Source organism: Athene noctua, chromosome 1, assembly GCF_965140245.1.
Source record: "Athene noctua chromosome 1, bAthNoc1.hap1.1, whole genome shotgun sequence".
NCBI lineage: Eukaryota > Metazoa > Chordata > Aves > Strigiformes > Strigidae > Athene > Athene noctua.
In genome coordinates, this window is record NC_134037.1 from 42,255,708 (window position 1) to 42,280,634 (window position 24,927).

The 24,927-nt window shown below is 37.1% G+C and overlaps 1 protein-coding gene across 2 annotated transcripts in view; it reads right to left on the minus strand.

Moving 5' to 3' along the window:
- Positions 1-24,927, minus strand: part of RNGTT (RNA guanylyltransferase and 5'-phosphatase) — a 193,792-nt gene that overhangs the window by 154,156 nt on the left and 14,709 nt on the right. For both annotated transcript variants that reach the window (XM_074896019.1, XM_074896018.1), the window contains exons 5-8: positions 20,677-20,752; positions 15,291-15,540; positions 8,657-8,766; positions 7,745-7,846 (exon numbers count right to left, since the gene is read on the minus strand). In XM_074896019.1, coding sequence (XP_074752120.1) covers positions 7,745-7,846; positions 8,657-8,766; positions 15,291-15,540; positions 20,677-20,752 — 538 coding nt within the window. The remainder of the gene's footprint in view (positions 1-7,744; positions 7,847-8,656; positions 8,767-15,290; positions 15,541-20,676; positions 20,753-24,927) is intronic.

Here is a 24,927-nt window from a genome sequence, read left to right on the forward strand (position 1 = left end):
GGTTCTAATGCTGTGGGAAACTGGCTGGTATCAATCTTGTAATCCTAAATTTATTGCCCAACACAACTAGAAGGGATAATTATTAAGATATAGAGTGAATGAAGACTTACATCTGAGCTACTAAAAACCTCAACCTTCCAGTCTCAAAACACATCATTCCTGCCTCCCCATCCCATCCTCTCTTCCCCTCCTAAACACATGAAATAAAACCATGAATTGAGCATCTGCTTTTTCAGAAAATTAAGAGAAATGCTGTTTAGAGTGCTTAACATCTATGAATTACTCTTCTCAGCAATTATTAGAAAGGTAGTTTATACATTATAATCCAGAATCATATGTGACCTTTACATACTTTTGCAGAAGCTTGACATTATGTTATCATTACACACTTAAAAGCTAAACTTCAGGTTCCTAACAACTGATCACTACTGTAGTTTATAAAAGCTATTTATAGCTTTTAATCCTGACTGGAAGGGGGGGAAAAATGTATTGCTACCATTTCAATAACTTTCACAACCTCAATTTCCAGCCCAAAATGTATGCCATCTCCAATTATTATTCAAAATAAAGCCCACATGAAAATAAATCCTATGTGGATTTCAGGCTGAACCTAAATCAAGGTTCTTCCAGTTGTAGAACTATAGAACTAGCTTAAAAATGGATGAGCTTGTTTTCTCTTAAAGAGCTAGATAATTATAAAGTAGGATCACGAAGGACTACGTCATGTAAACAAAAAATGCATTTCCCTCCCAAAGACCTTAAAAATGTAACATGCAACAAAACAGTGCAGAGTTAGGAATAGGGGAATAACAGTCACATTACCCTTTTAGGTTTTTGTTCCAAGTCTTCTCTTTAAACACCATCCCATTTTGTCAGTTTCATGGGAATAATAGGAAAACGCTTACAACTACTACTTTGAGATATTCAATGACAATAATAACAAGAGTAGCTGTCCTACACACACAAACAATGTATAATTACCACTCAACAGTTGAGGTTTTGCCCATTCCTGATAGTTACATAAGCACATGATTTTAATAAAGTTTATTTGACTTGGAATCAAAACACTTGAATTAAGCCCACTTGTTCGTAAAACCTGTCACTCCTATAAAAAAATTAATTTGGTCCTGAGAAGTCCATTTAGTATCTGTTCAAACCCTGAATATTTCAGTCCTTTAAAATTTCAGACCACAGAAACGTGCCCCAATCACAGAGGAAGGGATACACAGCATTACCAACCAACAGTGCAAAACATAAATATTTGTCTATTTCTTAAGATAAGTGGGGAAAAGTGGAAGGGAAATGAAGGTGTCATTTAAAAGCACTTAGATGATTCTCGTGCAGGTTCTTCAAGCCATCCTATCATTAGGAGGCAAATGCTCCTTCCTGACCCCAAGACCATAATCCTGTATAACTCTAAACATGACTAAATGACAGGACACTCAAAACACAATATATAATCATTCACTTATTCACTAGACACCTAGGGTCATAAAGTAGGGTGTCCAGAAAGGGGTTATTCATACCTTGAAAAAGGTCTTTACTCACAAATGCTTTCTAGCAATTAACAGCCCTAAACTTCCCTGTTAGCACCATTTCTCAAGGAATCTGTCAAATCTCACCATCCTACATTTTTGTCCCCTTCCTCTAAATTAGGAAAGAATCCACTAACAATTGTGTAAACCTCCACTTCAGGCATTTTCCACTACTGGGCATAAAATTCCACATCCATGTAAATATGGACATGTCATTTGTACCAATCTGAAAATTAATCTATGGCTTCTTTTTCATTCCCAACAGAGTCTCCTTCAGGTTCAACTCCACATTAATATCTTTGCTCCCAGGAGACAATCTTTCCATTCTTTAGATCTGCTTTAATGACAAGCCAGTCTCTTGTTCTTAATAATGAGTTCTCAAGTGCATAGATGTGTTTTAATTGGTTTAGTCCTACTCTCCAATCTTCTCTGTCCTTTGTTCTCATTATTATCCCAACTTTCTCTCTAACCTCCTCCTGTCTCTCAGGGATAATAGTTTTTTCATGAACCTATTCAACTATCTCTTTAATCCTTCACAGACAGGCTACCATTTGTCTTCCTTGCCACCTAATTTTGGGCTTCTTAATTTCTGAAACAAAAAATCTGTTTCTCAGTTTTCTCCATTTCTTTAGAGCTGTTCTTTAGCAATCATCACCTTTTCACAAGTTACTATTGTCACAAATGACTTTTGGATAACTTTTTCATATTATGAATCTGCAATTTCTCGATTATGCATGTAAGCTTCATCATGTAAAGGATCAAACAACAGGGAAAGAAAAAAGTATTTAGCCATGCAAATTCAGGGGAAAACTTTTACCTTGTCTTCATCACATTTTAACAACATGCAGAAAAGTTACCTTAAAACATACCCAGTAGACTTTTTTCAAGTAATGGTCACAAATACATTTCTGAAGAAGCTGCAACTATTGTTAATTTTAAAGTTCTTAGCAAAAAATAGATATTTTATTCAATTTGTACAAAAAGCTAAACTAAAGAAACCTTGGAAGCTATCACAAGTTTGATAATACAGTAACTTACACGCATCGGATAAATCAAAATTATTAGATTAATAAACATAATCCAAAAATTTGGCCACCAGTTTTATCATATAGTTGTGTAGCTTTACTATTTTTATTTTGTATTATGATACCAACAAAATGAGAAGTATTTAGGCAACAGGCCTTTTTTCTAAAATGTTATTTTCTTCATGATTAGCAAATTACAAATTTCAGGGATGTTCCTAACTATTTTGTTACAAACACCTTTTAGACAATTAGCAACAATTCTCAAAGAGCTGCTTTACATTCTGTATCCACTGGTTCACATTTAGATATCTGCAAGCCATCAAATTCACATGAATATTTTTCAAACATAATAGCCTTCGGCAAGAACTACCTGTTCTGCATTTTTTTAAATAGCTGCCTTACCATAATTGAACAGCCATATTATTATGATCATATTTCTTGTTTTTTTCTAAAACTGCATGTGTACAGATGTGAAAAATAAAAAGGTACTCATATAAATGTAGGAAAATAACTTACACCCCTTAATAGCTTGCATTTAGTTCAGGTCACATTTTACCATTATAAAACCTAGTCTTGTTTGATTATATTAATTTGAATTATTCCACAGACATTTTAAAGCTTTTTATTATTCTTAGTGGTAACAGTCTTTTTTTCAAAACTGGTGTCTCATTACTTTATCAACCCTACTCCTGTCTGAACATTCAGCTCCACTCATTAGAACAAACATCTGCTACAAACAGTACTAATGAGATACATACCAAGGGATACAGCAAGCCGCTAACCACCTGGGTTAATCACTTTACAGTACAAAGTTGATAACACAGAGTCATACAGTATGCCTTGAACATACTCTTACAATTATCTTATTCAGATAGCAACTATTATTTTGGAAACACTGAACTACAAAATTGGAGGTATTTGTAGAGCCGTACATACCTTATAGCTACTCTTAACATACAACATACATTCCACCTCAACAAACCAAAAGGCATGATTTTAGTAGGGAAATTTGCCCTTTGGATTTCTGCGCTTTATGAATACATTAGTATTAGAGTTCTTTTTAAGACACCAGAGGTTTGACAACTGTTCCAATAAATACACAGGAAAAAATTCACACCAAACCGTTCAGAATAGCTGCAGGTTTAAGTGATTTTTTTTTAAATTATAATAATAATTTAAATCAATACGACTTTAGAGGTGTTATTCCCCAAAATGGATTTATATATATTATTTGCACACACACAAATAGCTGGCACAAAGAAATTATTTTTCCGAAGAGAGCCAATGTTAAGTGAGTTTCAAAGCTCTTTTAATTTAAAGTTTGTCTGTCTAAACCTGAGATGCAAGCATACACATCTTTACACATAGACATTTATGAACAGGAGAGAAGTATTTGTTCATAGTGCACTTTCCTCTGGAGCGAACATGCTGCAGAAGGAAAGCTGGAGCAAGCACAAGGAGGTGTGCATTCCCAATGCTCACGGAACAAGGGCTCTAGAAACCAGGCACAGAACAACCAAGACCACGGTGTAGGCACAAATGCTGCAAATCAGGACAGACAAAGCAAGAGTAAGCCAAAAGATTTTGAATGTGGGGCTCCAAGAGAATGGAAAAGGATGAGTTTTGACCCAAACCAGACTCAGAACCCACATATTTACAAAAGTGTATAAGATACTACTCCAGTAAATTTAAAAAAAAAATAAAATTATAGAATCACTGTGAAATAACATCAATTTCACATTATTTAATGTAAGATGATAAGTAATGCTCTTTCATTCAGATTTTTTTTTTTTTTAAAGTTATGGGTAGAAAAATATAATACTAAAAAAGCAAGAAAACATACACTGTTCTACCACTAAAAAACAAACAAACGAACTAAAAACCCACCAACACCAGAGCTCTTAAACCAGAAGGGTGAAAGTTCAGCTGCTATTGAAATCTAGGAATAGCAAATGCCTTTGGAGAAAAGTAAAAGCCCTCAGTGAAATTACTGACAGTACATGTCAGTTAAGACAATCTACAAACAAAGGCTTCAACCATGAAACCTCTAGTGAAAACTAATACTGCAGGAATAAAATGCAGGTATTTAACAATGGTGAAATTTAAGAGATTTGTCTAAGTTGAGCAAATATTGCTATTAACTGATATGAGAGCATTTTAATGATGTGAGAAGGTATAATATAAAGTTATTAGTTAAGCACCTGCTTTTCTCTAAATCCAATCACATTGATGAAATGGCAGTACTTTTTAAAGCAAAAAGACAGAATTAAAGAAAAAAAATATGCAAGCCAAATAATATTGTAATACGCAAAAGACTAGACTGCTGCATCTAAAGAACACTTTAACAAAATAGCTTTGGAGATGTTTGATGATGGGGGTTTTGTCTCCAGATTAAGTAAGCAGGGGATCCATAAATGAATCTCCACTAACTGATGTCTTAATATTAAATTCAGGAAGGTCACGCCTGTCAACACAAGCATTCAGAATAATTAATGAAATCTATTTAATTGCATATGGAGTCTGGATCGTCGGAGAACAATAAAATAATTAGAATCATGTCCAATGTAAAAACTGCCATAGTCATTTTTCATTGTTGATTAGGGTAACCATCATGCACAGTGTCTAAATGTCCAAATAATAGCTCAAGGTTTCATCTTTTATCTCTCTTTCACAACATTCCTTCAGCTGAATTTCATTAACAGTGGATCTTTGTAGCACCATATTCTTCTCTGAATACGCCTATCAGTCTGTGTATCTCCATAATCAACTACAAGTCATTATGTTTTGAGAAAATTTAGAATAACTATTTAGTTCCCTCAGTTTTATTCTTCATCTATTTTGTCACCATTCTGGAACTCTAAAAACACAGGATAGAATGTCCAAAATACTGAAACATCCTACAAGAAATTACATGTGCACTACTTTCTTTCACAAAAGACAGTCTTCCAGACACAATACTTTTTTTCTATATAGTTATTCTAGTATTCAGATTGTATGCATCCTGTACATTTTAGTAAGAAAATAAGAATATTCCATAAGACTTCAATTTCCCAAATGAATAATGTAAGGTATCACAAAGAAAGACTCTCCATATTGAAAATACAAACAAAAAAAAAGAAATGTGGAAGAATAGCTTACAACCCTACAGAATAGCACTAATTGTAATTTTACAGCATCTTAGTATTTGTTCTAAGAGACACCAATCTGTATTAGCTAACGACCCATGGTTTTAAACACATTCTTCAGTGGCAATGCATACTACAGACACTGCAGATCAAGCAATTTTTTCACTTAATATCAGCCTTCTGTAAAGAAATTATTTTAAAAACAGAATTATATTCTGCTATTGCTACTTCATGAAGAAATAGGTTTAAGTTATAGAAAAACACTTCCACAAACTGTCTTTAATACATACTAAAACTTATTTAGCATCAAAACTTTACTTTGTTGTCTCAGCATGCGAAGGGAGAATGCTTTCCATTGCACAGCTAAAATAAAATTTCTTTTCCTTATATCTGTACACAAACCCGGTATTTTAACTTTACCAGTCTGAAAACAGAAATTCTTACCTCCTGCTTTTGAAAGCATCCATTTCACCCACACAATTGATGTTTTCTAACTTGTACATATGTGAACATTGAATTCTTTTGCTAGTCTAAAGCACCATGCACAAATGAGCGCAACAGGTCTCCTCTTACCCTGCATACGTTCATTGTATTTGCACTTTTTCTGATCAAGTCAAAGCAGGTTAAATATCTATTAATTTGCTCTAAGTGAATAAGTGAAATTTGCGCTAAGTAAAAACTGAAATCACTCCACTTAGAAAGGATTAGAATTGCTTAAATACTACTGTATATAAAGAATATATTAGAAACAAAAATCAAGTTACTGAAATGAATGTGTCACACAAATTCTCCCTAAGACACTACTGACTATGGTGTAAGAAATCACAGTAACAGCTACCTTAAGATAGTGCCCACAACAAAAAGGAAGATTGTGATCTGAATGCTCTGGGTAGCATAGGTTAAAACCACTTCCACTAGTATGTGGGATTCTTGGTTTTAGTTTTGAAACCAGAAATACTGAAGAAAAACAGAAGGTTAGAGTACCAGTCCCCATTGACGATGATTTCAAAACCTCAAGAAAAAGGTTGTAATTTCAGAAGTGTTCCAACGTATTAAAAATAACCAGTCCTATGAAAGTACGATTTTTGAGATTTGGAATTCTACTCAAGAAAGGTTTGTTTGTATGAAAAGCCACAGTCCTATTTCCTTGTACTTAGCAAGAGTACAAGGAAACAGGGCATCTAACATTTGGGGGTTTATTTCAACATGAATAGTGCATACTTTCTATACCTCATCCCAGCTGCTGGGTGTAGAGGCAAGACGCCCTGTGTGACGTGACTTTTTCACACGAGACAAAGCAATGACAGGATACCCAGCGATACCAGATGCACATATTTAGACAACTGTGTTTCATGCAGTCAAGACCAATCTATAACCACTTACAATCAGAGAAAAAAGTGGTTTGCCATACCACATTTGATGATGTATGGCATTTCTCCTACATTAAAATGCTAACATGAGAATAACGGAGAAATTAAATACAAGGATGCATTTCAAACCAAAAATAACACCACTGAAGAGTTTCAACACATCAATCTAATCAGGTCATAGTCTGTTATAAAAGAAGTCACCCCTACAATGAATGTAAGAAAACTGGTATGGGAAGATGAAACTATTAACTCTTTAGCTGACCAGAACTACAAGTTTGAACACAGGATCACAGTATGAATGGAAAAACCCTGTGAAATTTCTAATACTACCCAGCTTCTGAAGGATCAACTAGAAGTTTTAATTTAGCTTTTATAAACTAATTCTTTAGATCTAAGATTAACTAAGACCTTGGTGGCAAGTCTTGGCTGACAGACAGGCAAGGGTTATTGAAAGAATAAAAGTACACGCATTTAACAGACCATCTGCAGAACAACTGCTAAAAAGAAACTTGGCTACACATTTCAGCAAATTTTGGGTACCAAGACAGCAAAAAAAAATAAATCTCTGGAGTGAGTTTTGTTGTTAGAATATGCTTTGACCTTTGTACAAGAGAATTCACTTTCCTCAGAAAACAAAAACCATCTACTCAATTTACCGGGTCTTTCTTTTTCATTTAAAATGAACGTACCGAGTGCCGTCTGCTTTCCAGCTAACTTTGTATGGCTTCTGCTCCAAAAATTTAATATTTTGCTTGTCCATGGAAACAGGCTGTGCTCCAGGGAATCCAGATCTAAAAAAAAAAAAAAAAGAACCACGTTTATTAATATTCTTCAATAAACAGTCACACAAGGCAATGCATTTTCTACATTAGACTGAAGTCACCCTGTACCAGACTTGCTGCAAGGTTAACTCTGAGTTACAACATCCTCTCAATAAGGTATTTTGCAAGAGGAATCAAATGCCTACCTGATAAGAACAAAGGTATTTATGACAAAACACTAAATTACGTGGAACTTCAAAGTTTTAACTTTGGAGGAAGAGATATTTGAATTCAAAACTACAAACACTAGAACTATAAGCATCAGCAAGTTAGGAAGCACTGTGAGCAGCTCCCCAGACCATCAGCTTTGGAAAGGAGTTCAGAAACTGGTGCATTAAAATCAACATTCTCATTAATATTGGACACAAATCCAAGCTGGCTATAAAAACGAGTATAATACCTCAATATTGGAATGTAATAGCAGTTGTATAAATAAGTCTACTGCTTGAGCAAGCGCTAAATATTACACAAATACCTGGACTAGCCTACATCTGGAATTTGCTCAGCAACAAGTAATCTGAAAACATTTTGTTATCTCAATGGAAAAGCAGTTCTAGTATCTTGTTTCTCAGTATCAACAGTTGATTATTCCATTTCATAATACAACACAAGATCCTCATCTGCTTCACTGTTGAGTGTTTTGGGGGCTTTTTTTAAACAATCCATCCAAAAATAGTCACTTTTTTCATTTTTACAATGAGCTGTTTCCTTCTGCAAAACTAGAAACATAACAATTATTTCTAGACAGTATAAATAAACAAGTTCTAAATGTTTTCATACCCTTCCCATCCACAGAACTGCTGACATTTTTGCTGTATTCCTCCTAACTTTGGTTGTGTTGTCACCTGGGTCACACATTTAACTGTTATTCCTTCCAAGAAAATTGCACCCTAAATAAAAGATTTTAAAAAATTAGTATTTAAGCCTTCATAAAAGCAGATCAGAACATGTCAATACAAGTCTGTTTTTACAACTTGACCCTCACAAGCAATACTAGGTTAAATATTCCTCCTTAAAGATTTACTCCCAAATACCAAGATACATCAGCTGAGCTTTGCCAATAAACTCACTAGTGAGTCATATTATGAACCCAGGAACTGACTTATTAATGATGGGTGGAAATAAACTAATAATTAAAAAAAAAAGAAAGTAGGTAAATGGTAAGGGATTGGCACTGTTTAGTTAGTACTCTCAAGTTCCCACGTCAAGCTACAGCATCAGTCTGACTCACTATTTTTCATTTGTAAAAAGAAAGTACACTAGTATCAAGCATTTAATAGTAAATTGGTCACATGGAATTTGCAGGGATCAAATTAATCATCTTTAGTATACAAAACTTGTGGATGAGAATCTGAACCTAAACGGTATTGTAAGCCTGGAGCAAATCACTGTACATTAAAGGTCACAAAACTCTTTCTGGCAGACGCCTTTGTGACACCACTTTTAAGTGTATCAAAAAGTATGGCCTCAAAATAAGTGAACTTGAAACTAAGAACAAAATTGACCTATCATGTGTTAAATTAAAAATTTTTTAACACACAAATAGCATATCTAGACCAACAATTCCACGGTTTCCTTGATTCATGGAAAATAAGAGCTGCTCACTAACAGTAGAGATTTAATGTGAGATAAACATAAGTAGCTTGCTAATTAGCAAACTAAAGTCATTGGAAAACATCTTTAGACACAGCATTTTTGGTGGGTTTTTTTAAACAAAATTCTCAGGAGATAAAGATATTAATTCCTACTTTTCTCCCTCTAAATCTCTAAGATGCATGTTTTCAATTAAATATGTTCATTTCATCAGACCTAGCTGGTAATTCCAGTACAAGTTCAATTACATGGATTTCACCTCCACCTGGGTGATCTACGATGTTATATGTCTCAAAACTGAAAACTTACACTATAGGGAAAACAGCTGAAAGAATGAATGTACTTATGCAGCAGCAAACTTAGAGGGTTCTCAGTTGATGTAAAACAAACTTCTTAATAAAAGAGAATACAAACAGCTGACTTGTAACAAAATATCTGTGTAAAAATATACTTGCATAAATTTTATTCTCAATCAAAACCAGGTTACTAAGGTGGAGGTGCCACCCTGAATGCCACAGAATCTTTAAGTAGAGATCAATAAAAGAATATTGAAAATAAAACTCTAAAATAACTTGTGTATTCCGGAGGTTTGATGATGAGTGGAATAGAAACAAATTCTGCACAACAGAACACATTAAAGCCATCAGGTATACAAAGCTACATAACTAAAGATTTCTAAAGAGATTGCAAATCAACCAGATTTATGTCAACAGCATCTCAAATAATTCTCAGTGCAGACTAAGAAGATCAAGGCATGAAGTTTCACCTGTTGAGCTATGAATCCTGCAAATGAAGATACAAGTATTTAATGTCTGTTCTCCAAAATGTTTTACACTTGCCTTAAAAACAAATCTAGCTGCATACTACTGACGAAAGGAGCCTTTTTGCTCCCTTCCCTTTCCACACACTGTGGCACTGACCTGTACTGTTATTGAGCAAGTCTAGGAACTGAGTTGGCAAAAATAACACCATCAGTAATTAATTTTCTGCCAAACTAGTATCCTAAACTAGATCACAGGATGAGTCAGCACTAGTGCCAGCACAAGGGAAGCAGAAGGAACACAAGGAGTGCCAGGAAAGCAGGGCCACAGTTTTGAGTACAGCCTGCATATAGTTAAGATTAGCTCAGCTGCATCAGCAAATCATGTTCTGAGAACAGTACCTCCTGAAGAAATATGCTAGTTCACAACCTTAGTTACCTTAAACTCCACAGATTTTCAGCACATCACTTATCCCATATTACTTATGTGGGCACCTGCAGGTGCAACAGCACACAGGTGACAAGGTGAGGGGAGCAGACAGCTACACATGCCTGACCAGCATACTGTCTGAAGCATAAGTGCTTAAGAGCACCACGAAATAAAGGAAGATGGTTGTGCCTTGCTTCCCAGAATAATGGCAGTATGACTTCTACGATTAAAGCAAAAAGTAGGCAACAGGAAAGATCTTCCAGAAAAGAAAAAGTCATAAACGTGAAATTGGTGCCTGCATTTGAAAGTGTCTCTTGCAGATTATCTGCAATGAGTATATTCATTGGCTAAAGCACAGAACTACAAGACCAAGGTGAGTCACTTGGGCTTAGCTAAGTCAGTGTTCCAGGTTTCATGAGGACATTTCCTTGGATAAGGTGCCAAAACTGAGCCAGATCCACACACTTTCTGCCCCACTGCTGAACTAACAAACCCCCCATGGAAAAAGGACACTGGAGAACATGGTGCAGAGATGACAGAGCACTCGGCTCAGCAGAAGCACCTCAGCTCCTCAGCACTGCTACTAAGTCAAGAGCTGTAAGCCCTAATGGATCCAAGGTAACTACATGCACTGAGTATCTATACTCTGCACAACCTGCCCAACCTTCACACCATCTGTACTAATGATGCTCATCCCACTTGCCACTGTCTCCCTCCACCCATCAATTCAGCTGAAGAAGTGGCAATGTGTATCACCTTGTGTTGGTTCAGATCCTAAACACCATCTGGAGGAGTGGGTGAGTGGGAAAGGCCCAAACACACAACCTCCCTGGCCCTAGTGGCTATCACCAAGCCTGGGTGATAGCCATCCTCAGCTACTTAGACCTGATCAAGTGCCAGTATGCTCATAGACTGCCTTCCAGAGGACAATAAACATTCCATAACATATCAGGAAGAGAGTCCCCATCTACAAGGGAGGAAGGGAGAGCCAGGGAGTTACAATGACCAGCTTACATTTAATACCTAGAAATACAGGACCAAATTACAAGAACTGCCTCTAAGCATGTACAAGCAAAATAGATAACAAAATTATACTGACTGGCACTCAGTAACAACTGTGTTCAACTAATCATTTGGTTTTGTTGTTCTGGCTTCACAGAATTGGAGAAGCAAGAAATATAACATCATTTGATGCTGGCTTTTGCCTTGGCTTGTCTTTTGTTTGCTTGTCTTTTTCTCAGAGGAACTCAGAAAACATGGGGTAAATGCAACTTCTATAAAACAGAAGACAAACTTGTTTCAAAACCAGGTTCAGAGGAGTTAAGTGTTTCACTTAAAAAATGGAAGAATATATTGATATATTGATAAAAAAATGGAAGAATATATTGAGGAAGATCTGTGGGGTCTGCTTTAGGTATAAAAGAATTAATTTATTTCCCCTAAATTTCCTATTAGCATATTCTTATTATTGTGACATCTGTGAATTTAGTAACAGAGATACAGACTGTGATAGCAGCTTAAGAATTCAGTGTTAACCTTAATTTTAAAAATGGGCTGAAAAAAAACACTGTGCAATTCAGTATAAACAAATTTCTACACTTAATAAGGAATAAGCAATTATACAAACACACACTGGTAGGTAATTAGAGAAAAAGACACAGAGGCAGCAAAAGTCCAAAAGCTGAATTAGTAGTATTCTGTCTTGTAAAAGGCAGCTCTATTGAGATGTATAAACAGAAGCATTAAGACACGTCAAATTAATTCCTCCCTATTAAGCACTAGGATGGTCCCAACTAGAGGCTTGTGTTCAATTATAGGAACCACTATCTCAGAAAAATGTGAGTCATCATGACAGAATACAAAGAATGACAAGAATGGTCAGAAGTATAAAAAAAATACAGGCTATAGAGAAAAAGTGAACAAATTGGCATTTAATGTGGATAAAGAGAAGGCTAAAAGGAAATTATACCTATATTCAGGTACATAAAATGCTGTTGCAAATCCAGAAAAAAAATATCTTTTTCCCATATCCATCAATAACACTAAGTACACGGGTTAAACTTTGGCAAAAAGAAGTAGGTTAGGCAGTAAAAAAAATAAAGTCACTAATACTTGGAATCAATGTACTTTGATAGTTAGGCAATGAATATTATCCTTGCTATGTCAGCCATTAGGTTTAAACATTTCCCTGTCTCACAAATGTCAAGATACCTGCACTCAAAATCATGAAGAAAATCATTAACAGCTACCACCTCTTCCAGACTGTTTGAGATGTAACCACCCATTTTACAAGCACTATGTATTATACCCTGTAATGCAGCTTACATGGGACTGTAACAGGTAGCATTCCTTAATAAACAGTAAAAGATCCCATTGACCCGTGAAAAGTTTGAAGATTCTGGCCCAAAATTATAACGTTTTGTCCTATTTGCAAAATCAAGTATTTTTTTCCTGAAGTGAGATTCTAAGAATCAGTTAATAATGTTGCTTCAATGCTACAATCATCACAGCACGCAATGACAAAATCAAAACATGTTTAGATTTCCTGGGTAGCATCTGAGACTACAGCAAACAGATTTGCTGTTACCCATCAACTACATTTGGGTGATGACAAAGGAAACAGTAATGGCATTATGTTCTAACAGTTCCCACAGTTCCTGTAGTGTACAAAAAAAGGCTGTCTAAGACTTTTTGACACCCAAATATGGAAGTTTTTGTGAAAGGTGTGCAGTAAAGTTTGACACATCCAAGATGGAATTTCTGAAACGGACAGCACACTTCACAGGTTAGCTGGGCAGTTGCTTCCGACTATTCACTATCCTAGGGAGATGCCTGGGAGTTGTCTCCTCCTCTACCCCTAAAATTTGCTTCTGTTCCCACACAGATTTGGGTCAAAATGAAAACATTTCACACCACCACCACAGCCATCTCTAGTTTGACACCGGCTACCCCTAGGTGTTTAGAGAAAAAGTCGAAGTAGAAGGCTGAAAACATCTGCTGCAAGAAATCAATGTAATGCTGAAAACTTAGCCCTTTAGACAGTAAAATAAGATAATCTGAGCGAGAGGTATTTACCTGATAATCATTCCCCCTGTAGATCGCATATTTACAAGGAATCACAAATAGACTGTATCCATCTCTACTGAGTTAAGAAGCAGTCCAGTCTGCCAGCCAAGAACCATGGTAAAGCATTCTCCCCGTTCCTCCTCTTCATGTCAAAGAATGTTCCTCCAGAGCTGCAAAACTGAATTATACGAATATGCATATTAACTAGATGATTCTTTCATAAATTCTCTAACTCATAATTAACTTTTAGTTATTAATATGCTTATTCGTATAATTTAGCTTCCAGATCTCAAAAAAACTATGGTGGCAGGTAAGAAAAAGCCTGGGAAGCCAGTATCATGATTCCTGCTAAACAGACCAGTTTAGTTTTATACTTGCTGAAAAGAGGCTGTCATTGGACCTCACCAGCACACCTCATTTGCTAATACATCAAAAAAAATAGTTTCGAGATTCCACCCCAAATAAATTTTTTTAGGTATCAATGTTCTACTGCAAGGCTAATGAAGGTAATGGCTGTATCTCTGAATATATTTTTATTATGAATTTTTACTGTGTGGGCAATTTTTTACTCCATCTGATGGATTATTTTAAAGTTTTCAAAGTTCACTGTGCTTCTTTGGACTAGATTTTCTATTCCTTTCAGACTAATTTCTTCCACACTCCATCTGTAAACCACGTTGAGCAGCTGCAGTAACAACAAAATGCATTTGTGAAGCATATTTCATATGAGGATTTCCAAGTGTTTGCAAACAAACACACCTCAGCACACAAGTAAAATAATTCAGTATTATGCAAAAAGAACTGAATCTATTTTTGCACTCAGCAACATTCTCCCCTACTTTATCTGCAGATAAAATTAGAATCAAGAACTTGGAAAGAACTGAGCCATTAGTCTTCAGATGATACAAGTATATTCTTTGTATTTGAATATTAGTTCTGTACTATGGCAACTACAGTAACTTACTTCGTCAGAATTATGCAGATGTATGTCAAAACAATCACAGTAAATGATAAGTCATATTTCTTATCATTATATAGTTACAGCAGCTTTGAACAAAATACAATTTCAAAGCTGCCTTAGGGTTTTTAAGCTCTTATTGCTTTTTGCTAATCCAATTCTCAATCCTCCAGAATTTCCAAAAGTAAGAATATTTACCAAAATGAGCACCGAATTAAAAAAATTTCTGAATTTCATCCACATAGCTATAAAGTAAAAACTGTTTACAAACACTCCCCCATAACATCTCACCTCTAAAGATAAGAGTGAGTAATTAAAAAGCGTTTTACTATCTCAACTCAAAAAAATAATAGTTATATTAGAAAAATTTTAAGTCATTTTACAACTGAAATAGCTGAAGTGTTGAACGTTAAAGTTCAACGTTCATGTAGGAAACATAAGAAAGCCTACAATGAATGTAAGTTTTTCTTGGTTAGAGACAATACTACTAGTCCTCATTTGCAAGAGCACTGACACTTGTGTAGCATATATCATGTAGTAACTGTTGGCAATGAGTTTATGAAATTAAGTTTAGCAATCAGAATATTAAGGTCTTAATCAAAAATACCAGTTTTAGGCGTTCTTTTCTCCTCTTGCCAAAGGAAGAGCTTGACGATCCAGGTTCTGATTCTTGGCCTCCCGTTTTACCATTATCATCCTCCTCCTCTTCATCTTCTTCAAAGCACCATTCTGGTAGCTCAGGTGGTGGCGGTGCATCATCTTCATCTCCATAACGACGAAATAATTCCTTCAAATAGTCACCTTTATAAATACCTGGTGGTCTAGCCTGAGCAAAAGTAGCCACAGCAGCCTCAATACTGTCAAATAAAAATTGAAAATTACTCTAGAGGCTTAATTTACATGTTTTAGTCATGTTACGGCTTATCAAACATAAGACTTATTGGGACTGAGAATTAAAACAAATTCCAAACTAGTAATTGCAAAAACGTTTTATTTTATTTGTAAAATCATACTTAGATCATCCTGGCAACAATTGCTCTTGCACAAGATTCTGCATAATTATGTAGGCACTGCATATATTCTCCAAAGTAACTGCAGCTTGCATTGCTTCATCTCCTTATTGCAGCTAACAGTGGTCTGCTGGTCACCTAAATAAACTTTTATTATTGCTACAGAAAAGGAATGGGTAACAGATAGATAAGTACTTAAGGACTGAATGAAGACAAAAAAGACCAAAGAAAAGGATGAACAAAGTTAATGAAGAAAAATACAAGTGTTGAAATTCAAATATGGCTACATTTTTTCCCCCGAAGAATTAGCTTTCCTTTCATTAGACATTTTGCCATCACACTGGGAAAAAGCACCCTAATCTTTAGAAATTACTTCTCTTTCCAGAAGTTTCTCATTAAAAACTGTAATTCATAAGCCTTTTAGTATGCAGCTAACACTTAAGTGCTCTAATAAACTAGAGACTGGATCAAAAAAAAAAAAAAGCCAAAACTAACAACCATGTACTTTTACCAGCCAGCTGTAAAGCACTTCAAAATATACTACAGAGAAGCACTGCAAAAGGATTTTATTTTTGCTATTTTCATAGATTCTATCAAAATGCTTAACAGGAAAAACTGGACATAATTCTCTCTTCGAATTATCATGGCTGTGTGAAGCAGTAACGCTCCACAGATCAACATTTAGAAATCTTGCTAAATAAAACAGAGGAGAAATCCCAAAAGGTACATGCCCCTGTTAGGCTTCTTGACAAGCACACATTCTAAAGGTTGGAACAAAAGCACATATTACATGCCGTGGAAAGATTTTTTGTCAGATAATATAGCCTGACAATGGAACAAGGAAAAGGTATGGCTAAAATGGAAAAAAGAATTTAAATAGAAAAAGGTTTTTTTGTCTTGATCTATACAGTATGGGAAAGAGTGAGAACTTTGAGGCAAATTTTCCATAATAGACAGAAACACTGAGTCTTGTTCTCTCTTCTGATCTTCGGTAAGAGGAGAAAAACAATACATTTTCCAGAGTGAGACTATCAGATGGTCAGTCATCAGATCTCAGAAATGACAGTTTATGAATGAGTTATTTAGAAGGAGCTTTCTTCCCTGTTCTGTTTTCTAAGACTCCTAATTTCTTCCTCACAACAAATTTTTGCATTGTGGTATCTTTCTAAAACTGTTTCACATCTTCTGTAAAAAATGCCACCGAAAGGACAAAACAAACCAAAAGACTTGGGGCCTGTGTCGTGGTTTAGGCCCAGAGGGAAGCCCTTCACTCACTCCTACACCACCACCACCACCCCCAGCACTGGGAAGGAGAAAAATAAACAAAAAGGCTCAGGAATCAAGGTAAAGACAGGGAGGAGTAGCTCACCAGTTTAAACGGTCACAAGCACTAACAAAACCAACACTTGACAGAACGGGACAGTAAGAAGTGTCACCATATCTCTTAAAACACCTCCCCCCCATCTCCCTTCTTCCCGGGCCCAGCTTTTGTTCCCGATATTTCTACCTCCTCCCCCAGCGGCACAGGGGCAGGGGATGGGGGCGCAGTCGGTTCCCCGCACCTTCCTCCAAGGAGGGGGGAAGCACTCCTCTGCATTCTTCTCCTGCTCCACGTGTTCCCCTCTGACGGGAGACAGTCCTCCTCAAACTCTCTCTGCCCTGAGTCCTCCCCACGGGATGCATTCGTCTCCAGATGCTCCGGCGTGGGTCACCCCCACGTGTTGCAGTCACAGAATCACAGAATCATTCAGGTTGGAAAAGACCCTTGGGATCATTGTGTCCAACCATCAGCCCTACTCTACAAAGTTCTCCCCTACACCATATCCCCCAACATCTCATCTAAATGACCCTTAAACACATCCAGGGATGGTGACTCCACCACCTCCCTGGGCAGCCAATTCCACTGCCTGATCACTCTTCCTGTGAATTTTTTTTTTCCTCGTGTCCAGTCTAAACCTCTCCTGTTGCAGTTTAAAGCCATTCCCTCTTGTTCTATCGCTAATTACCTGTGAGAAGAGACCAGCACCAACCTCTCTACCTCTCTCTGAGGTCTCCCCTCAGCCTTATACTCCTCAAACTAAACAGTCCCAGCTCCTTCAATCTCTCCTCCTAAGATTGATTCTCCAGGCCCTTCACCAGCTTCATTGAAGTCCTCCCAGCGCCGAAATACAACAGCGGGGGCTGCTTCTCCCCTCAGAGTCCCGGGGGTCCTCACAGGCCACAGAACGATCTCTGTTCCTCCAGTGACCCCATGGGTGGCCGTGGGGCGGTCCTGCTATCTCATCACGGGATACAGGGGGATTCTCTGCTTCAGCGGACCGCTCCCTCTTCCTCCTCCTCCTTCCACTGACCTCAGTGTTTGCTTGGGTGTCCTTCTCATAACTCCTCCTCAAAATCCCAACCCCTCCCAGGTTCCTCTTCTTAAATACGTTATCCCAGAGCTGCAGCCACTGCTGCTAATTGGCCCGGCCTTGGTGCAAAGGTGGGTCCAACTTAGAGCCAGAGAAGCTTCAAGAAGCTTCTCACAGGGGGCCACCACCATAACCCCCTCTCCCACTACCAAAAACCCCTACACACAAACCCAACACAGCCTGAAAGATGCTGAAATTTGTTTCTGATGATATTAGAAAAACTCTATACTATTCTAGAATAGATGGCAATGAAAGCCAAAAGAGGTAGCACACAGGTTTCACACACAGAAACCTAACTGAAAGAAAACATATATTTTTCAAGTTCTAGAAACATAGCAGTCTTTGGAAAAAAATGAGTTGTGAAAAAGATAATCAAGTAAGGTTTCTGATCACTAGCTGGAGAGCTTTCAGTCTGGATGACCTTTCTTTAACTATAAAATACATCTCAGTATTCACAATATATCAGCAGCACTCCTATATCATATGCTTAAGGAGTGAATATGGATGGATTTTTCCATCAGAAAAATCTTCTTTCCTCATCAGCAAATAACATTACCTTAAAGAATAATAGAGAAAAGTGATTTCATCTTGATACAATGATTAGCATTAATTACCACCTTGCCAAAATTCATTCTTTTGCTGTGGACATTTTTCCCTACCAGGTGGTACCTGGATGTCCTGTTAAAAAAAATCTGACAAGAGATGAACAAACCTGATACAATTAACTACCTGAATGAAGGAAAAAAAGTAAGATATGGCCATAATGTGTCACAGTGTCTCTCAAAATAGACAAGGCACGTACTTGAAATGAGATTTATTGTAATAAAAATTGTTTAGCACTCTACAAACATTAATAAACTACAAGTTCAGATGTCTGTCAAATGGAACTAATACTACACAGCCAACTTAAGAACTCCTAAGCTATAGAATGATGACCCAAAATGTGCATATAACTCACCTATAAAATGAGGGCTCTCAACTCGAGGAATTACCTTGGGCAGTGTCCCAACCAAAGGGAAGAGTCCCCAACTGCAGGCCTGCTGCTTGGAGGAGGAGGACTGGCTCCATTTGCCCTCCAGTGGGGCTCCATTCATAGCCTAGTTGAGTCTGATCTGTAGTCATATATTATGGTCAGCAGCCAAGAAATTTCTCTTGATTGAGACATTTCATTGGCTGAGGGCCCTGTCTGCCAACTGAAGAGCCTTGCCTTTCCTATCCCTCAACCAAGGGGGGGGGTGTGTGTGGCAACAGTCACCACAGGGCTGGGCTCAGTCCCAAAACTGCAGCTTCTAGTTTTCTCTCTTTCCTTTCCTTTCAGCTATCAAGAAGTTTTGGTCTTTATTGGGACCTGCCACATTAAGTTTTAAGGCTTTTCCCACTGAGGTTTGAAAATAAAGAGAGACTGCATAAAGGCATGAGATCCAAGTAGATAAAAGTGCCATTTCCTCTTCAGAACAAAGGACCAATTCTGAGTCTAATTACTGCATGCTGCTTTTAAATTGTTAAATTGAAAGCATACAAATTTGCTAGTTCATAGGAACAACTGGAATCATACTATGATGATATTTGAATCTGTATCTGCTTCCTATAATCAGCTAAGATTCTGCCAAGATTCAGCCACCCACTACTAATGGTGTTGTCTCCATTACTCCAATGTCTTTATTCCAAGTTTACTTACTGACAACAATGACCTAGTTCTTTGCAAACAGCTTGCACATACATGCTAAGCACCAAATAACTGTATGTCCAGTCATTAAAAAATGCTGCAACAGGAATAGAATTTTCTTCCCTTCAAGGACCATACAAGAAGTATCATCAGAATGCTTAAAGGGCTTGTTAAGAGACATGCCTTGCATGGGACCCTGTCAGCAAGGAAACAGTGTTTTGTGACTACTACCAAACATGCAAAAGTCATGCCCACCAGCATGGTACAGGCAATTTTTATTTTATACGCTAATGTTATATGAAAACAATCACTACTCTTTATGAAGGCACCAACATTTTCAAATCACAAAATAAACCAAGTGAATTTGTATAGAAGCATGCTGTAGACTTTAGTCAAACAACAAGATGGAAACACATCTGTCTCCTCCCATCCCTTCAGAAGCAATTGCGTCACTCTACTGTTGTTCTAGCTAATCTCTTCTCATGGGAACTCAAACCCACCCCCCACCCCCCCCAAAAAAAACCCTCCATGTTAACCTACATAAAAAAGATAAAGTAGTAAAAGAAATAACCCTTCAGGCATCTCTGAACTCCACATTCTTACTCAAAATGTAGGACATGTCACAGGGAAGAGACACAATACAATATATACACTCCTAAAAACCTACACACAGCAGGTACAGCTGACTTTTGACCTGCTGGAGCTGGGAAGCTTGACTGAAACAGGTTAATCTACCAAAGGATGATATGAATAATGTTAGTATGGGTGTTTGCTCAAGATTAGTAGGCAGTTTTAAAATAACAAACAGTGAATACATTAGGATAGCGTCAGGGTAATGAGTGAAACATATTAAATATGTCTTTGGTCACTCCCAACAAATTCCTAAGAATTAACATTCAAAGTTACCTCCAGTCCAACTTCTCGACCAAAAAGGCACAGATCAGAAATCCAGTTCTATTGAAACCATGTGTGCAATGGACACCTAGACGAAACAACAAAAGGGTATAATAATTTGCAAGTAGTTTTAACAAACATGCTTTAGTTTCACAAGTGTGTTTTTGAATCCTCCCACCCTCATCAGTAACATTAAAGAGTTATCTCCCTTCCTAACAAGACAGCCAAGATCACATAACGCCTAAAAAGCAATTTATTACATTCCTTCTGCAAAGTATTAGCAACAAGAATATGGGACACTTCAGTTTATCCCATCTCAAGCACTTACTTAATGCAACTGAAATATGGCTGATACAGATAAGATTCAAAGTATTTTTTTGTGACTGCTCAAATGCTTATCAAAAGACAATACAATCAAATATTGTACTTTTAGTGGATTCAACAAGCCTTACATTTATTTCACACCATCAGGCATAAAAATCCTATGCAGATTACCCTACCTCAAACTTCAAAGTGGTGTCAATAGACCATAAGTCTATTTCAAATTTGCTATTACCATGCTAAGACCAGACATTAATTTTGAAAAAAAAAAAAAACCTACAAAAAGGAAACTATACAGCAGTATAATCATCTTGAATTACTTATCTTTTCAATGTAAGAAAAAAAGAATCAAGTCTTCAGCCTCTATTTTACTGAATTCTTTCCCCAGCGAAAGGAGGGGAAGAGTCAAATGCATTGGAACTTTTTATCCTCTCAAGGCAACAGCACCATCTAGTGATAACAAACCAGTCTGAAAACTTGTGCCATTAAAAATGTCATGAAGGATTCAGGCAAGATGCTGCCACTTCCTCATACTACATTTTAAAATATAAATATCCGAGTATTAAAGTTTCCACTACAAAACGCAATTATTCTTAATATTAACATATTTTTCAGTTGTGACCATAGAACCATGGAATCGTTTAGGCTAGAAAAGACCTTTAAGATCCTTGAGTCCAACCATAAACCTAACACCGCCAAGTCCACCACCCTGTTCCTAAGCACCATATCTACATGTCTTCTAAATACCTCCAGGGATGGTGACTCCACCACTTCCCTGGGAAGCCTCTTCCAATGCTTGACAACCCTTCTGGTGAAGAAATTTTTGCTAATATCCAGTCTATATCTCCCCTGGCACAACTTGAGGCCCTTTCCTCTCATTCTATCACTTGTTACTTGCGAGAAGATATGGACACCCAACTTGCTCCAACCTCCTTTCATGTAGTTATAGAGAGCAATAGCATCTCCCCTGAGCCTTCTTTCTCCAGGCTAAACAACTCCAGTTCCTTCAGCCACTCCTTGTAAGATTTATGCTCTAGACCCTTCACCAGCTTCATTGCCCTTCTCTGCACATGCTCCAGCACCTCAGTGTCTTTCTTGTACTGAGAGGCCCAAAACTGAACACAGTATTTGAGGTGTGGCCTCACCAGTGCCGAGTACAGGGGGACAATGCCTTCCATAGTCCTGCTGACCACACTATTTCTGACACAGTCAGGATGCTATTGGCCGCCTTGGCCACCTGGGCACACTGCTGGCTCATGTTCAGGTGGGTGTCAACCAAAGGACCCAGGTCCTTTTCTGCCAGGTGGCTTCCCAGCCACTCCTCCCCCGAGCCTGTAGTGTTGCATGGTGTTGTTGTGACCCAAGTGCAGGACCCGACACCATGAAGCAAGTCACTTAAGCTTTTACTGATTTAACTCTATTTCTCTACCATAGTTAGTAAAGTACGTTTAGCAAGAATTCACTTGATGCTTATTCAGATACAATGTGAATATCTATCTTTTTTTCTATATGCTCCCCTACACTGCACGTATTTAATTTTTTACTGGAGATCCAAAAAATGCCTGCAAAGAGTAGACTGATAAAACCCAGAAACTTTATATGGGTAAACAGAAATATGTATCGACTGTATCAGGGTCATGCTCTGTGCCTACCCCACCCAGCTTCCCTTAATAAAGCAAGGCAAAAACTACTATGAAGTTCTTGGATTCATCCATTCTAACCCTCTAATAATATTAAAAGCTGCATAACTTTCATCAAATGAAGTTAATTTTAGCTTCCTTGTAGAATTTGTTCTCGGCAATCATTTCTTCTTTGTTTTCTGCTTAAGCAAAACTTTTGCATTTTGTTTCCTTAAGGTTGGCAGGCATACCCCAGTCCTTCAAGTTGCAAAAATAAAGTTTCCACTCTATATTGTTCTAGCTGAACAGAAAATTTTGTTCACTTATCATTCACATTTCAGTCTCTTTTCATATCTAATCTTGACACTGGAAATGAAATTGCACACAATTGCTATCAATAAATCCTGCAGCTGTTACTGCTACCAAAAAGGGTAAGTCAATAATTTTATACACACAACAAAGATAAGAAGCATCTCAGCAATGAGACCAACAGCTTGGAAGGGAAAGATCACACAGGGTGCAGTACTATCACTGCTGCAAACTGCTTTTCCTTTTGATAAAAGCATCCCTCACACCAGTCCCTCTGATGCTATGTCTGAGGAAACAAGTGTCCAGCACCAGAAACAACTTATCAGTAATTCATGGAAGTGAAATGGAAAATCCCAACACTTCTCTTTTACTATGAAAGCCTAAACCACTGGTTATTTAAAAGCTTAGTCAACACATTATTTTTTTCTTGACTCTTTCTAATTGACTTTTCTTCCACAGAGGTGAAAATCTAAATAATGGAAGAACATGCCAAAATTCACAGAAGTCAAAAAGTGACTCAACACTAAAAATGGCATTTAAAAAAAGTTGAAATAACAGTTAAATGGATCTGCTGTTTATAGAATATCACCATGCTATCCATGCTCCATATAAATTGCTGACCATAACAACATTTCAAGTTCTGAAATATTGTTGGAAGACCAAGTGAAAGGGGAGTGAAAAATGAGGAACTGCTAAATGAGAGTGAGTGGGATCAGTCATAAGCAGTGTTTCAGAATTTGCACCAGAGCTTGAAATATTGTGGATGACTAATCCCACTCACTCATTTAGCAGTCCCTCATTTTTCATATCACATATTTGCATTACAATTTAGAGAAGAAAACAGATCTCGAATTAAAATTACATTCCATGTGAAATAAAGAAATAACTAAGTATCTAAAAGAAAATTATGTGGGAAAGTGTGCGCCCAAATTAAATCTCTCAAGCACTGAAAAAAAAAAAAATTCTCATTGGTATCCTGTGACAGGACAAGCAGCAATGGGTACAAACTGAAATAAAATATTTTCTGTTTAATCGTAAGGAAAAACACTCTGTATACTGTAAGGGTGAGCAAACACTAGAAGAGGTTGCCAGAAGATGTTGTATAGAGTCTCCAAGCTTGGACATGGTCAAAACTCAAACGGGCACAGTCCCGAGCAAGCTGCTTTAGTTGGCCCTGCGCTAAGGAAGGACAACTGACTAGCTGATTTCCACAGGTCCCTTCCAACAACCTCAACTATTGTACAATTCTGTGATTCTGCACGAATCCTAAACTGTATGAACATACCAGCTCAGTTTACCCAGCTCTTACCAATGACACCTACACAAATAACCGTTCCATGCACTCCTAAATCAGATTCAGGAAGGCTGCAGAATTATCATCGAAGAGGCTTGAGGATTACACGCATACTGACTCTGGTAACTCAGCTGCAAAGTAATTTCTTGTCTCTGAGTTTGCAGATACAGCTGAACATCAATATGCTTAGCAGAAATCAGAATAAAATGGTTTTAACTAAAACTAGAAATCACCCAAATTAAACTAAGAACTTCCTGTGCTCTGGGTAAAAAAAAAAAATTACCCTTAAGAACATTCAAATATTCACTGTGAGACAGTACACCACAGAGGAAAAAAATTAGCCTAATGTCTGCTACCAGCTACCAGCAATTAACCAGGTGCTTTGTGAGATTTGCTAAAGAATCTCTGATCATTCAGTTATCAAATATGACTTCAAGTAATCCTGACCATCAAATATCAAAACAATACTTAGGCAATACATAACTTGCCTAAGTAACTTCACCAGAAGTTACAAAAACACAATGCAAGTATCATGTATTTGTAGACAGTTCTTAAGCTTGTATATTTTTCCACATTAAGTTGATAGCTATCATCAAACTGATGGATGCAGAAACACACTAGTTTCTGGAGTAAAAGCAATTAAGTCTATATATGCATAAACACTGTACTGAGGAAATTCCTTTGCTTAGACTTTTAAGAATGAGACACCACAGTTATGAG